General features: G+C 33.9%; 1 protein-coding gene across 1 annotated transcript; it reads right to left on the bottom strand.

The window, feature by feature from the left end:
* Positions 1–11482: 11482 nt before the first annotated feature.
* Positions 11483–12367, bottom strand: LOC140451679 (uncharacterized). The gene has a single exon (XM_072545523.1). It carries the CDS (start codon positions 12365–12367, stop codon positions 11483–11485), a length of 885 nt encoding a protein of 294 aa, XP_072401624.1.
* Between the last annotated feature and the right edge of the window lie 1479 nt (positions 12368–13846).

The following is a 13846-nucleotide window of genomic DNA, read 5'->3' as shown; positions in this document are numbered from 1 at the left end:
TATTGATGCAAACTTAATGTCCAAACAGAATTTGTAAAATTATAATTAACTAATGAAAAAAAAATTCAATCAATTTGAAAGTTAAAAAAAATATTGAAAATATCTACAAAGTAAATTTCAAAACTTGAAAAATTGATAATTCCACTATTAAATTGATTTTTATTAATATTTATTTGTAAAATGTTAAAGAAATTCTACATATTGAATTTTACCTATTGGTAAATAGAAATAATATATTTTGTATTTGATTATTAATGTAATAATAAATCAAATTTTTCTTATATCTGAAAAACCATTATTTATGCAATATAAATTTAAATACCTTTTTAATGTAATAAAAAATAAGTAAAATTACTATTTGTTATACCAAAAATATTTAATGGTTAACATTATAAAATTACTTTAATTTAATAAAAAATTAAATATCAAACATTTATTCAATTAAAAACTAATTCGTAAAATATTTATATTTAAGAAAAAAATGTGATTTGTAAAGTAAATATGACTTTAGTTTGAAAAAAACAACATTATCATAATATCATTTTAAAACTACAAAATATTCTATAAAAAATTCAGACGATGACGTAGAGTTTTATCAAATGTTTTAGAAAAGTTTTTCTAACTTTTTTTTTCTTATTGGACAAATCGTTTGAAAATTTTTGGAAAAAAATCATGGTATAACTTACAGAAAATCGAAAAGATTCTACAAATTAGATTTTACCTCAAAAAGTTACGAACATTTTCATTTACGGAAGTTTTTTTGGAAAATTTTAAGGAAAACTCTACTTGACGCTTCTCAGAATAGTAACAGAAGTGAGCATACAAATTTTAAATCAATCGGTATAAAAATATCATAATAAAATCAGTTTGAAAATTGTTACCGAGAACTAAAATGCGCAGGCAAGTGGTACATTTGACCCCGTTTTATGGCTCTCTGTACCAACCCAGCTGTCCGCCACCCCTTATGTATCTACTTTCGCGTCCGCCCTTTGGGATTTTGTCTAGTTATATCAAGATCTTACTCTGGGCAAATTTTCAGCCATATTATCGATCGTTAATTTTTCCGAAAAAAATAACAACTTCATCCCTGTATAGCCACCCCCTGTACCACGAGCGGCGTCCGCCTGTAAGGCAAAGTCTTAACCCAGTTACAATGAATATATTCCAATAGAGAAATGTCATATTACTGATCAGTTCAAAATTTCGGCTCTATCTCTTGGACTATAACTAAGCGATAGGTGGTTTGACAGCATAATAACTGCTTGTGTAGTCTAGTTTTCACAGTGATTCTAGGCAACCTGTTTGGGTGGAGTTTTGACTTGTTCTTGAATGAGTTCAGAATCCAGCAGCCCTCTGAAGTATTGGATTTTTATAATATAATTATTTGACAACCTTTTGTCGGCCAACCACCTAGAGCGGAGTTGAGCCAAAATACATTGATTTCGTATGTTCCGTTTTAAATTCGTTCAACCTGTATATTCGGATATTAAATGCTCTACTTCGATTGTTACCGTTTGGTGCCAATATAGTTTAAAAAAACTCGTGTTCCTAGTCTGTTTTATAATCCGAATTGACTGTCACTCATCTGAAATTAACACTTCTTGTAAATTGGGTATGCCTGATTATGACTAATTTTTTTGGTAATGCTACGGAGCTTTCTACTGGTTTATTTTTCTTTGGTTATTTCTGGACCTTTTTCATTTATTCGATTATCTGTGGCTGGTGAAGCACAAGGTCTATCTTCGTCAAAAAGAGTAAATATCTTCTTTCCATCTCGCCAATTTGTCTTCTATACATGCCATTATTTCTTAATATATAATAATTATTTTTAATAATTATTTTTGTCATTTTCTGTGTCTAGCTACCTCATATATTCTCTTTATACCGCAGTCATAGAGAAAATGCTGTCTATTAGAGCTATTAAATTTTTTGGTAGTATAATACCCATTGAGTAATGTCAATGAAATAATTTCCGCAGAAATTGGAATGAAAACCGCTGTTGTGTAAGCGCGAATTCATTGAATTCATTTGATAAACAAAGCCAAAACATACAATTTGTAGTCCAGAATTGTATGCTAGATAGAGCACCAGAGCAACGAAAGGTTAACTAGTGGTCTACGCATTGTGGAAAATATCTGTAATCTGATTAATCTCATTAACTAATAATTTTCGGCCAGATTGCCACCCTTCGCAATTCCCGTGTCGTCCTGAACGGCGTGATAGGCAATCACATATTTCATCAAATGGCCCGCAAAATGTAAGATACGTTCAAAATTATCTGATTTATATATGTCTAAGCGGCCACAAGTTATACACGTTAATAACTCAGTGTCAACATTTTTCCTAATCCTTACGATGCACGTTATTGCCAATTTCGTCCGCTAACTTTAAAATAAAACATACTACCTTACCTATCATACGCTTAAAGCTAGCAACAAAATTTTAAAACAACAGTATAACAGTAAATAATCCAAGCAACAATAAGTCATAACAACGCAAGTGTGCTTTAATAATTTATTTATAAATTTTACACAAAAGCTTTTAGAAAATTCAACTTTAAAGGCGAACAATATGTGAATTTAAAATGTAATTTTTTGTAAGAGACTGCGGCACTGTGAAGAATTTTGTAATAGGAAAATAAAAAAATAGTTGTTTGTTATTGATTAACAGTTTTAAATGGTTCCTGTTAAATTGTTAATATAGTTTTTTTACTGTAGTATAAATTTTTTAATTGCCAATAAAAAGATGTAAGTATTTAAAAAGCCATACAGTTTATCGGAGCTATTATTATTCAGATTGAAGATGTAGACTCTCACTTTATCTGGGAAAAATTTACTGATAGGTAAGGTAGGTAGTAGCTAGGCTATCAAAGGGATAGATAATTTAGTGTGTGGGGTATTATTCTAGAGTATTTCCCCAAAATTTTCTCTTTTCCAAAAGCAGCAGTACCACTTTCTAAATCTGAGATGTTCAGTAATGCCCAACTGTTTTATGTTCTCTAGGAATTTAATTAAAATATAATCATTATTAGAGAGAATAATAATAAGCTAAATGACAACAAATACAGTAGTAAGGACGGCAAGAGACGCTTCCCCAATAGAAAGATGATCAGTAGGAAGACCACGAAAACGATGCAAGGACAACTTACTGGAGGCACATTGAAAAACAGACAGTCATGTCTATATAAAAAGAGAAAAAGAATAATAATAATAATAATAATAATAATAGGTATCGTCTTTGATACTGATGACTGTTGACAAGCACTCATGAGCACTCTAGAACTTCTTAAGCCAGAAGTTTTGAACTCCGTCTGGTCCAGGAGATTTCCAGTTATGAGGCTCTTTGATGATATTTGAGACTTCTTCTGTGGTGAAGGGTTCATAGACAGTTGTACGGTAGTGTTGACAGCTGTGCGCCGTATCTTCTATCCATTCAGCATTGGTGTTAAGAGCAGTTGGTGTGGAAAGTTGATTTCCCCAAAACTCCTGAATTTCTTCTTGGCTTGGGTATGCTAAATCTGGTATCGTCTTTGTACACTCCATTTCCTATTGCCTCCTCATTTATTTCTCAAGATCTCTGTACTTGACAATCTTCTAAGTTGTAAGTTCTTCTTCTTCTTCAAGTGCCCTGTCTGTTGCGAACGTTGGCTATTAACATGGCAATTCTGATCTTATTTGCGGAGCTTCTGAATAGTTCGACCGATGTGAGCCCGAACCACTTCCTCAGATTTTGGAGCCACGAGTGTCTTCTCCTGCCTGGCCCTCGCTTACTGTTAATTTTTCCTGGACAATCAATTGCAGTAGACGGTACTTATCGTGTCTCAATATGTGGCCTAGATATTCAAGCTTTCTTTGTTTAATTGTATTTACGATTTCTTTCTCCTTTCCGATTCTTTGGATTACCTCTGTGTTGGTGACATGTTCGGTCCAGGATATATGAAGAATGCGTCGGTACACCCACATTTCGAATACTTCTAGTTTTCTCGTGAGCGTCTCCGTCAGCGTCCAGGCCTCCACACCATACAGTAAGATCGGAAAAATGTAGCATTTAACTAGACGTAGTTTTAGGGGAAGAGACAAATCCCTGCTTATGAGGAGCTTTTTCATATTGCTAAATGCTGCTCTAGCTCGTTCTATTCTCGCCTTAATTTCTGTGGCCTGTTCCCATTTTGCATTTACGTTGGTGAAAAAGGTACACATAAGATTCTACATGGTCAATTAGTATTTTACTTATCCGTAACTGTCGAGCAGGCTGTTGCTTCCTGTTTATCAGCATCCACTTTGTCTTCTTGAAGTTGAGGCTCAGGCCGTATTCCTTACTAACTGAATAAACTCTTTCCATTACCTGCTGTAATTCGTCTATGGTACTGGCAAGGATCACCGTATCGTCGGCATATCTTATATTGTTCGTTAACTCGCCGTTTATTTTTATGCCCTCATTTGCATTTTTCATACATTTATTAAATATTTCTTCAGAATAAATATTTAATAGGAGTGGGGATAATATACAAGTTGTAAGTTAGTTAATCTATTAGCTAGTAAGGTATCCGATCAGGTATATGCAACTGGTTGGTCTGTAAGCACAATACTCCCATGTATAGGTTGTTATAGCTGGTTTGGAGAAGTCCCAGTTCATTGTCTAGTTCTTGATATAGGTAGGATATTCTTGGATGAATTCTTTCTTTTATTTGTTGTTTTGTTATCTTCTTCTCATGTGGTGCCTATTTCTACGAGTATAGGGTTGTGATTCCTAATCCTTCATTTAAAGTTTAGATGTCTATTTGTAGTACTAGGTTTTTAGCCACTACTATATCCAAATGGATTGGTAGAGAATTTCTTGGAAAATAAGTTGATTCGATAGGCCCAATTGCCATGGTGTCTTTGTTGTTCACTAAATAATTATTTAATATTTCTCTGTTTGTGTTTGTAGGTCTATCGTTCCAGATAGGTGATCTGGTGTTTAAGTCTCCTATTATTATGGACGGTTCTTCTGTGTTAGGGAACGCATCCAGGTCATCGTTGTTTAATGGATCTGTTTAAGTGATCCTTATGTCACCATGTCTCATCTGGAATTTTCAACGTCATTTACGTCAAAAAATTAATAATGAGTGGCTCCACCTTGGTTTTCTATAGACTCAGTTACTCTATGGAGCATTAATCGAATTAAGTGGTCTATATTATATTGCGGCATACTCATCCAGATTACTAAGGTATGCCACAGGTCTTCTAAATTTGCTGGAGGACGTGGCGAACGATTTAGGTTTTGACCTACCATATCCCACACATGTTCAATGGGTGATAAATCAGCTGATCTTGATGGCCACTCCAAAGTCATTATACCAGATTCTTGTATGAACTCCTGGATTTCACATGCAATATAAGGTCGTGCTTTACTCTGTTGAAAGATTGCATTTATAATGGTTTGTAGGTAGGGATTTAAAACTGGTTGCAGTTCTTCACCAGTGTCTCGTAGAGCTGTCAAAGTGCCATTAATAACAACTAAAGGTGATCTGCTTTCCAAACATAGAGCCGTTCATATCACAATACTTGTTGTCTTGCTGTATGACGTTCAACAGCAAAGTCTTTAATTCGTCTCTCAGTTATAAAACGTCTTATACTTATGCTCCCATCAGAGCCAACCAAAAAATCTAAGTCCATCACTAAAGCAGACAAAATTCCATTGGCTATTCCAGTTTTGCTGAGCTCTGCTTCATTCTAAGCGCCAAGCCGTATGCTGTGGTGTCAAAGGTAACACAAAAATTGGACAACAAGCTCTCATCCCCATTCCAAGTAATCTTTGATTAACTGTTGTTCTTGAGAATACTCTTCTAAATCATCTCTTATTATATATATATACACTACCGTGTCTATTTCTGAGAGCAAGAAGTCGAAGATGGCGCAAAACATCAGACCAGCTCCTTCACCAACTCTTAACACCGTTGATGGATTAACTTTAACTCTTCGTGAAATTTTCCGTAAACCAAAACCATGATGATGAGGACTATTCTCAATAATACATAAACATTAAAGCATAGATAATGGAAGTGGAGATCGGACAAAAAAATGTCTAGAACAAATTACATTGTTTTAAAATGCGTGTTTCTATTTAAATACTTACTTAATCAGTAGACTCATTTGTACCTTTCGGTGTTGGGCCGTTTAAAATACAATTCATTAAATTACAATATTTGACAGTCTTCTGAGGTGTCCTAGCTCTTAACGAACTTTCTCCATTCCTTCCTATTGGATGCCATCTGTGTTGCTTCCTGCCAAGTCTTACCCTTACTCTGCAGTATCTGCGAGATGTCACTGTTCCATTCTTTAATGAGTCTTCCTCTTCTGTTCTTCCCTATTGGTTTGGCGTCCCACACTCTTTTTATTTGTCTATTATTGTCCATCCGGGTTAATTGTCCGAACCATGCCAATTTTTTTTCTTTGATTGACTCGAGTATCCGTTTGATTTTGAGTCTTTCTCTTATTTCTTCGTTTCTGATTCTATCAGTTCTTTTTACTCCTATCGTTCTTCTGAGGTATTTCATCTCTGCTGCCTGAATTCTGCTCTGATGTCTTTTGTTTAATATCCAATTTTCTGCTCCATATGTCACTGTAGGTCTATATATTGTTTTGTATATTTTCATCTTGGTCTTTGTTGATATTTCTTTGCTATTAAGGAATCCTCTATTTAGTGCTTGGAATAGTTTTCCTATGTTTTCCATTCTGTTGTTAAGATCATCCTCGATATCTTCTTTGTTGTTGATTACTGTTCCTAAGTATTTGTATGATCTTCCTATTTGATCTTCCGTCCCTTGTTTCCTTGATATTTTCATTATCTGAGTCTTCTCTTTGTTTACGTTTAAGTTGTTTTTGCTTGCTTCTAGGTTCCATTTCTCTAAGTTGTATTTCAGTTTTTCTGCAGTTTCCGCAATTAATACTATGTCGTCTGCAAATATACACATTTTAGCATTTATCATTTGAATTCTGTTCCAACCGATGCAGTATTTCTTGAATGTTTTCTTACATTCTTTCACTATCTCATCTATTACATTTATGAATAGTACTGGGCTGAGACTTCCCCCTTGTCTAACTCCTTGGGTTGTTTCAAATGGTTCTGACTGTATATTTAACATTCTTACTGTATTTGTTGTTTTCATGTATATACTCTTTGTTGCTTCTATCAGTTCTTTACTTACTTGTTTCTTCTTTAGGCTTTCCCATATATCTTTTCTTTTGACTGAGTCAAATGCTTTTTTCATGTCTATAAAGCTCAGATATATTTCTTTATTTTTCTTTAAGGCTTTTTCTTTCTGGTCTTCTGTGTTGTGTCCTTTCCCGAATCCACTTTGTACATCCTCTAATTTATGTTCTATTTCTTTTCTAATTTTTCTATTATGGTTTGGTATACTTTTGCTGCTACACATAGTAGTGATATACCTCTATAGTTCCTACAGTCTCTTGTGTTTCCTTTCTTGTATATAGGTATAATTACTGCATTTGTCCATTCTCTGGGTATTACTTTTCTCTTTCATATTAGGTTATATATGTATAACAATTTTTCTTTTGCTTTTACTCCTATATATCTCTTCATTTCTGGTGCTACTTCATCGCTTCCTGGTGCTTTTCCAATCTTTATCTTTCTTATTGCTTCTTGTTCTTTCTGTTATTCTTTATCTATAGTTTCTGGATTTTCTGTGTTTTTTATGGATACTCTCTTGTTGTGGCTTTCCTTCTCCATTGTATTCGCTTGATTTTCATTCAGTATCAGCTGAAAATGGTCCCCTTCATCTTTCCATTATTGTCTTATCGTCGTTTATTATTGTTCCTTCCTTGTTCATTATTTGTTTCAGTTTCGTTTCTTTGTTGCTTCTTAGGTTTTTCAGTGTTCTGTAAAATAATTTTACGTTTTCTGTGCTGTTTTCTTCCATTTTTTCCCCGAATTTTTCCCAACTTTTCTTTTTCTCTTTCTTAACTATCTCTTTAACTTTTGTTCTTTGTCTCTTATAATTTTCATATTTTTGTTGTGTTTTGTCTTGGATGTATTCTTTCCATAATTTCTTCTTTTCTTTTATTTCTCTTTTCACTTCATCGTTCCATCAAGATGTTCGTTTCCCTCTGTTGTTATTTCTTGTGGTTCCACATATTGATTTAGCTGTTTTTATCATCGCATTTTTAAATTTTCCCCATTCTTCCTTTATTGTTTCTGTTATTTCATGTTCATTGTCCATCTCTTTCTCTAGTCCTTCTGAGTATCTTATTCTCGTTGTTTCTTCCCTTAGTTTATAACTTTTTATTATTTCTTTGTGTTTTCTGTTTATGTTCTCATTTCTTTTATTTCTTTTCTTTTGCTTTTGAATGTGGTTTCTAGTAGATAGTGGTCACTACCAATTTCATAACTCTTTACCCTTACGTCTCTTATCCAGTTCTTCTCTGTTTTTTGCACTATAGTATAGTCTATAATTGATTGTTCGTCTCTTGATTTGACTTCTCTTGTGATCTTGTGTATCCTTTTTTGTTTGAAGTGTGTGTTCATAATCACCAGGTTATTGTCTAGACAGACTTCGAGTAGTAATTTTCCATTTTTGTTTAGTTTTTCCTCCCCATAAGGTCCGATGACATTGTTCCATTTTTCTGTTTCTTTCTCCACTCTACTGTTCATGTCTCCTGTGATCACAATTTTCTCTGTACAATCATTTATCAATACATAAACATTAAAGCATAGATAATGGAAGTGGAGATCGGACAAAAAAATATCTAGAACAAATTACATTATTTTAAAATGCGTGTTTCTATTTGAATAATTACTAAATAATGTATATAAAATTTTACGTTGTTCCTAAGCCTTAAACTTTATTCACATGTAAAATTTACTAAATATTTTAAGAGGTTATTTCAAAGCTGCCCGACCTCATCTTATTTAAAGGGCAAAAGCTTTTATGTTGGAGTTTAGCTCAAACCGCGGCTTTTACTGTAAATAATAAATCTTTTATCAGTAGGCACACTTCCAATTTTATATCCAAACATTATAAATTTTTATTATGGCTATAAAAAAAGAAAAAGAAACCATTCGCAAAGTATCCATTTAGAAACATGACGTATCCACTAAAAAAGTTGTTTCTTGGCGCGAAATGACGAATGATAAGTCTCTCTCGTTGGAGAATTGTTCGGTTTTCACCATTCCCACAGAAAGGGATAAAAGACGTATGGCAACTAGCTTAGTTATGGCCCTTCTCGGGAATTTGAGGGACGCAACCGAGCAGAAGTTACGATTACTTTACTCAAGTGCTTTCGAAAACATTAGAACATCCTGTTTTCAAACATAACTGCTAATAAATACATTGACTGTGCTGGTGTGCTGATAACTTAATTCCTCGTGTTTGATCTTTGAGAGGTTGAAAGGCGATATTAGGGAAGTTAATCGACAAGAAAAATATAAAGAAAGAATTAGAAAGTTTTCTGATACAGACATAAAGCTTGTTACAAAATTTACGCAAGTGGTTATTCGATTTACTTTAGGCATTATTACAAATATAAAATTAATATGTACTGGAAAATGTTATTTTATAAATACTACATTAAAAAGTAAACAATAAATACTCAATATTAGCAAAACTGGAGACAAGTAATCACAATCCAAATTATGTCTTTACTGTTAGTAGTAAGAGGGTGGATCATTACTGTTATAATTTAAGTTAGGTGAAGTCCTCCTTCTAGTTTGAAGACATCAAGAGACAAGGGAATATGTACTTTAGGAAATATACACCAATAAACGTCTGGCCATCACCAATTATACTTTATTCTTTCTTACATACAGAACAATACAAAACTTGTCTGACAGTAGTTTATGACCTATTTTTGACATTACTCATTGCACTGTCAACAATGTCACTTCATATAGGACAACATCCACTTTTTATGTTGGATATTCTTACACTCTCCCTCAACATGAAAAATAAATAAGCTAAATAATAGACTTTAACAAAATAAACATTATTTTAAATTCAAATTCTGACAGATTAACTGCAATTTCTTTGAATTTAACGACTTGGTCAACATATCAGCCACCATTTCATTCGTCGACATATATTTTAATTGAATATCATTGTTAGATACTTTTTCACGAATAAAATGATACTTGACATGAATATGTTTCGTTCTCCTATGGTATACTTGATATTCACTCGCACTTTCTTTTACACTTTTTATATTCTCAGATTCCACAATTTCACTGATACCACTTTTTACTTCTTCGGAGTTTTCATTCACACTAAAACATTCCGACTGATGTTGGTTCACTGATTTGGCTTTAACTTCAACAATTCGCAAATTGCATATAACCTCAGGTTTAAATCGTACGTCGTGGCTCGATACGATTCTTCTTTCAGATGGAATCCATATCCTAAAACCATGCCTGTCATTCACATAATCAACTAAATGACCATGTATCGCCTTGTCATCAAATTTACTGCGAATATTCTTGTTAACGTGAACATAACATTCAGTGCCAAATATTCTTAAATGTTTCAAACTGCCAATTGGCTTTCCATACCACAATTCATAGGGACTTTTACTTTCAATTGATGACTTTCCTGTGCGATTCAGAATGTATACTGCAGTATTGCATGCTTCTGCCCACAATTGTTTGAACAACTTACATGTGTTTAACATGGAACGTGCGCACTCTACAATGGTGCGGTTTTCCCTTTCAGCAACACCATTTTGCTGAGGTGTATAGGGTGGAGTGATACAATGCTCTAAACCTCTCTTCGCAAGAAGTTCAGGTACCTTTGTATTGTCAAACTCGCTCCCTCCATCGCATCTTAGTTGCTTTACTACATGGCCATTTGTACTAGCTTCATTCAAAAATTGTTCTAAGAAAGTACATACCTCACTTTTGTGTTTCATAAAGAAAACTTTCCGAAACTTACGAAAGTTATCTTTAAAACATACATAATAACGTGCTTTTCCCAGTGATTCTATAGACATAGGCCCATTCACATCTGCATGGATCTGCTCACCAGTGACTTGTAGTCGATTGATCCTAGATTTGAATGGCAATCTATGCATTTTTCCAATTGCACATCCATCGCAAAAGCATTCTATCCTATTCTATAGACCCATCAATGTCTATATTCATTTTCTTCACTACCTTCTTTACATGTTGCTTATGCTGATGACCAAATTTTTCATGGTAAACTTGCAACATATCTGTTGACTCTGCTAAGTTTACTTGAACGGGATTTGTCGGTTTCATAACACGTATATCAAGTGCATACAGGCCATTACTGAAGTACCCAGTCATTACAGATTCACAAGTGTTTTTATCATATATATTTACACCTTTTTCATCAAGTACTGTAATAAAACCCCTTTGTACAGCAGTTTTCACAGAAAACAAATGAGCACTTGCTTCAGGAACAAAAAAAAGCATTCTTCAAGTCAGCACCTTTACATTTATTATTCAGATGCGTTTGAATTTTCACTGTTCCTTATCCATGGGCTAACATACATACATCTTTCTTACCAAGTGATATACTTTCTGGTTCAGCAAATTCTGTATAAGATGAGAAATATTGCTTATCTGTAGTGATATGATTTGTGGCTCCACTGTCACAATACCATTTTCCAGCTTCAATACAATTGTTAGATGAGGCACTTAAAACAATAGACAAAAAAGCAGTATCATTACTTCTATTCTTACCTAAATTCTCAGCTGATTTTTTCAATGGACACTCTTTCGCCCAATGGCCTAATTTCTTGAATTTATGACATGGAAATTTTTCTTGCGCATTATGTACATTTTTCTTTGACTTCATACTTTGGTTCTGATTGTATTTTTTTGTCGGGCTATTGCGTGCAACAAACGCAAAAGATTCTACAGTACTTTGGTCACGTAATTCAATGGTACACAATTTCTCAATTAGTAAATTCAAAGTTTGATTCTTTAATGGTATTGTGTCCCACAAATCTTTGAAATTATCAAAGTCCTTACCCAAAGTTGATAAGATCCGACCATTTAACATTCTTTCGGATAAAACATTTTCATCATGCTTCTGCAGTTCATCATTTAAATCTACAAACAGTTTCTGCAACTTCGCAACATGTATACTAATATCTTCTTTTTCATCACGTTGGACTCTAAAAAAGGCTTTAGTTAACATATTTAACCGTTGCGTACTGCTACGTTCAAATCTCGCACGCAATTTGTTCCATATTTCACTAGCGTGAGTACACGTCAACACTAGCTCGGCAACAGTTTTTCCCAGCGTACCTGCTAACAAACTTGCCGCTTTCGCATCGTCTTTTAACCATTGCTGATGCTTCTGTATTTCCTCTGAAGTTGAATCTTCACTAACCTCAGGACACTTACACATACCGTTTGCAATGTCTTCAAGTGCATACGAACGTAATAACATCGAAACGTGCCATTTCCACTTTGCCTAGTCTTCAGGACCCTCGAGTTTGTCAACTTGAATTTTATAATCGTTATTGCTGGTCGCCATATTTTATTCACCGACAATAACAACAAACAAAAGTGAATGAAGTACGAACCTAACCTGTTCACAGTTCACACGTGGACTGGGTCCAAAACCTGTTATAATTTAAGTTAGGTGAAGTCCTCCTTCTAGTTTAAAGACATCAAGAGACAAGGAAATATGTACTTTAGGAAATATGCACCAATAAACGTCTGGCCATCAACAATTATACTTTATTCCTTCTTAAATACAGAACAATACAAAACTTGACTGACAGTAGCTTATGACCTATTTTTGACATTACTCATTGAACTGTCAACAATGTCACTTCATATAGAACAACTATAGGACAACATCCACTTTTTATGTTGGATATTCTAACAATTACTCCAGTAGTAGAAAGTTTACAGAATACTTTATATGCACATCCAGACAACTTTTTCATATTATTACATAACATCTTCACAAGAGCTAGAAATGACGATAAAACGAGTAAAAGTAATAAACGAAGCAGAGCTGAACACACAACGTAAACTAGTAATATAGGAAATAATAGAAACACCAGATACTGAATTAAAGAATATACAGTATAGGAAGATAAACCTATAGCTTAGGTTTAGGAAGCTTAAGAAAATTAAAATAAAATTGATATAAACAGCTTAAAACAACCTAAAGTTAAACTAAAAGTCACAGAAAAATTAAATGAGGCAATAGAGGATATCACGGCTCAAGATCTAAACAACCGGCCAGTATAGAAGACAAATGGAATTGTATTAAAAAAGCTATCGTAACCACCACCAAGTCTCTGATCGCTTCCCAAAATTACAAAAAGAAGAATTGGATGACTGAAGAAATATTATTAATGATGGACGACCGCAGATCATTTAAAAACAAAGACCGAACCAAACATCAAAATACAAAAAGAGTGTCGCAAAGCTAAAGAACAGTGGCTGTTAGAGAGGTGTGCAGAAATGGAGGAATTGGAAGAAAAACATGACCACTTTAACATACATAAACTCGTTAAAGAAGTGACAGGTCATACAAAACCTTGCAGTTTTAACAGTATTGTGAAGGACAATAAATTACTGATACCATGGATCTACTTCAACATTGGAGAAACTACACACAGCAACTATACTCAGACGACACTAGAAGAAACTCTGAAAGTAAATATAAAAGTAAACCCACCCCCAACATATTGAAGTCAGAAGTTGTAAGGGCAATCAAACAGAGCAAATAGGGAAAAGCACCAGCCCCAGACGACATATACATAGAGGTTCTAATAATGTTGAGTGAAGACAATATAGACGCCTTGGTAGATCTTCTTAATGACATTTAATTTTTAGTTTTAAACACTGAAGGAGAACGACTGGGCTT

Source organism: Diabrotica undecimpunctata, chromosome 10 (assembly GCF_040954645.1).
Source record: "Diabrotica undecimpunctata isolate CICGRU chromosome 10, icDiaUnde3, whole genome shotgun sequence".
In the NCBI taxonomy this organism is placed as follows: Eukaryota; Metazoa; Arthropoda; class Insecta; order Coleoptera; family Chrysomelidae; genus Diabrotica; species Diabrotica undecimpunctata.
Note: the sequence above shows the minus strand (reverse complement) of the source record. Positions and strands in the feature narration are given on the sequence as shown.

Excerpts from the sequence above, each read along its gene's own strand:
- LOC140451679 (XM_072545523.1), bottom strand. The coding sequence starts at position 12,367 with ATGTGTAAGTGTCCTGAGGTTAGTGAAGATTCAACTTCAGAGGAAATA.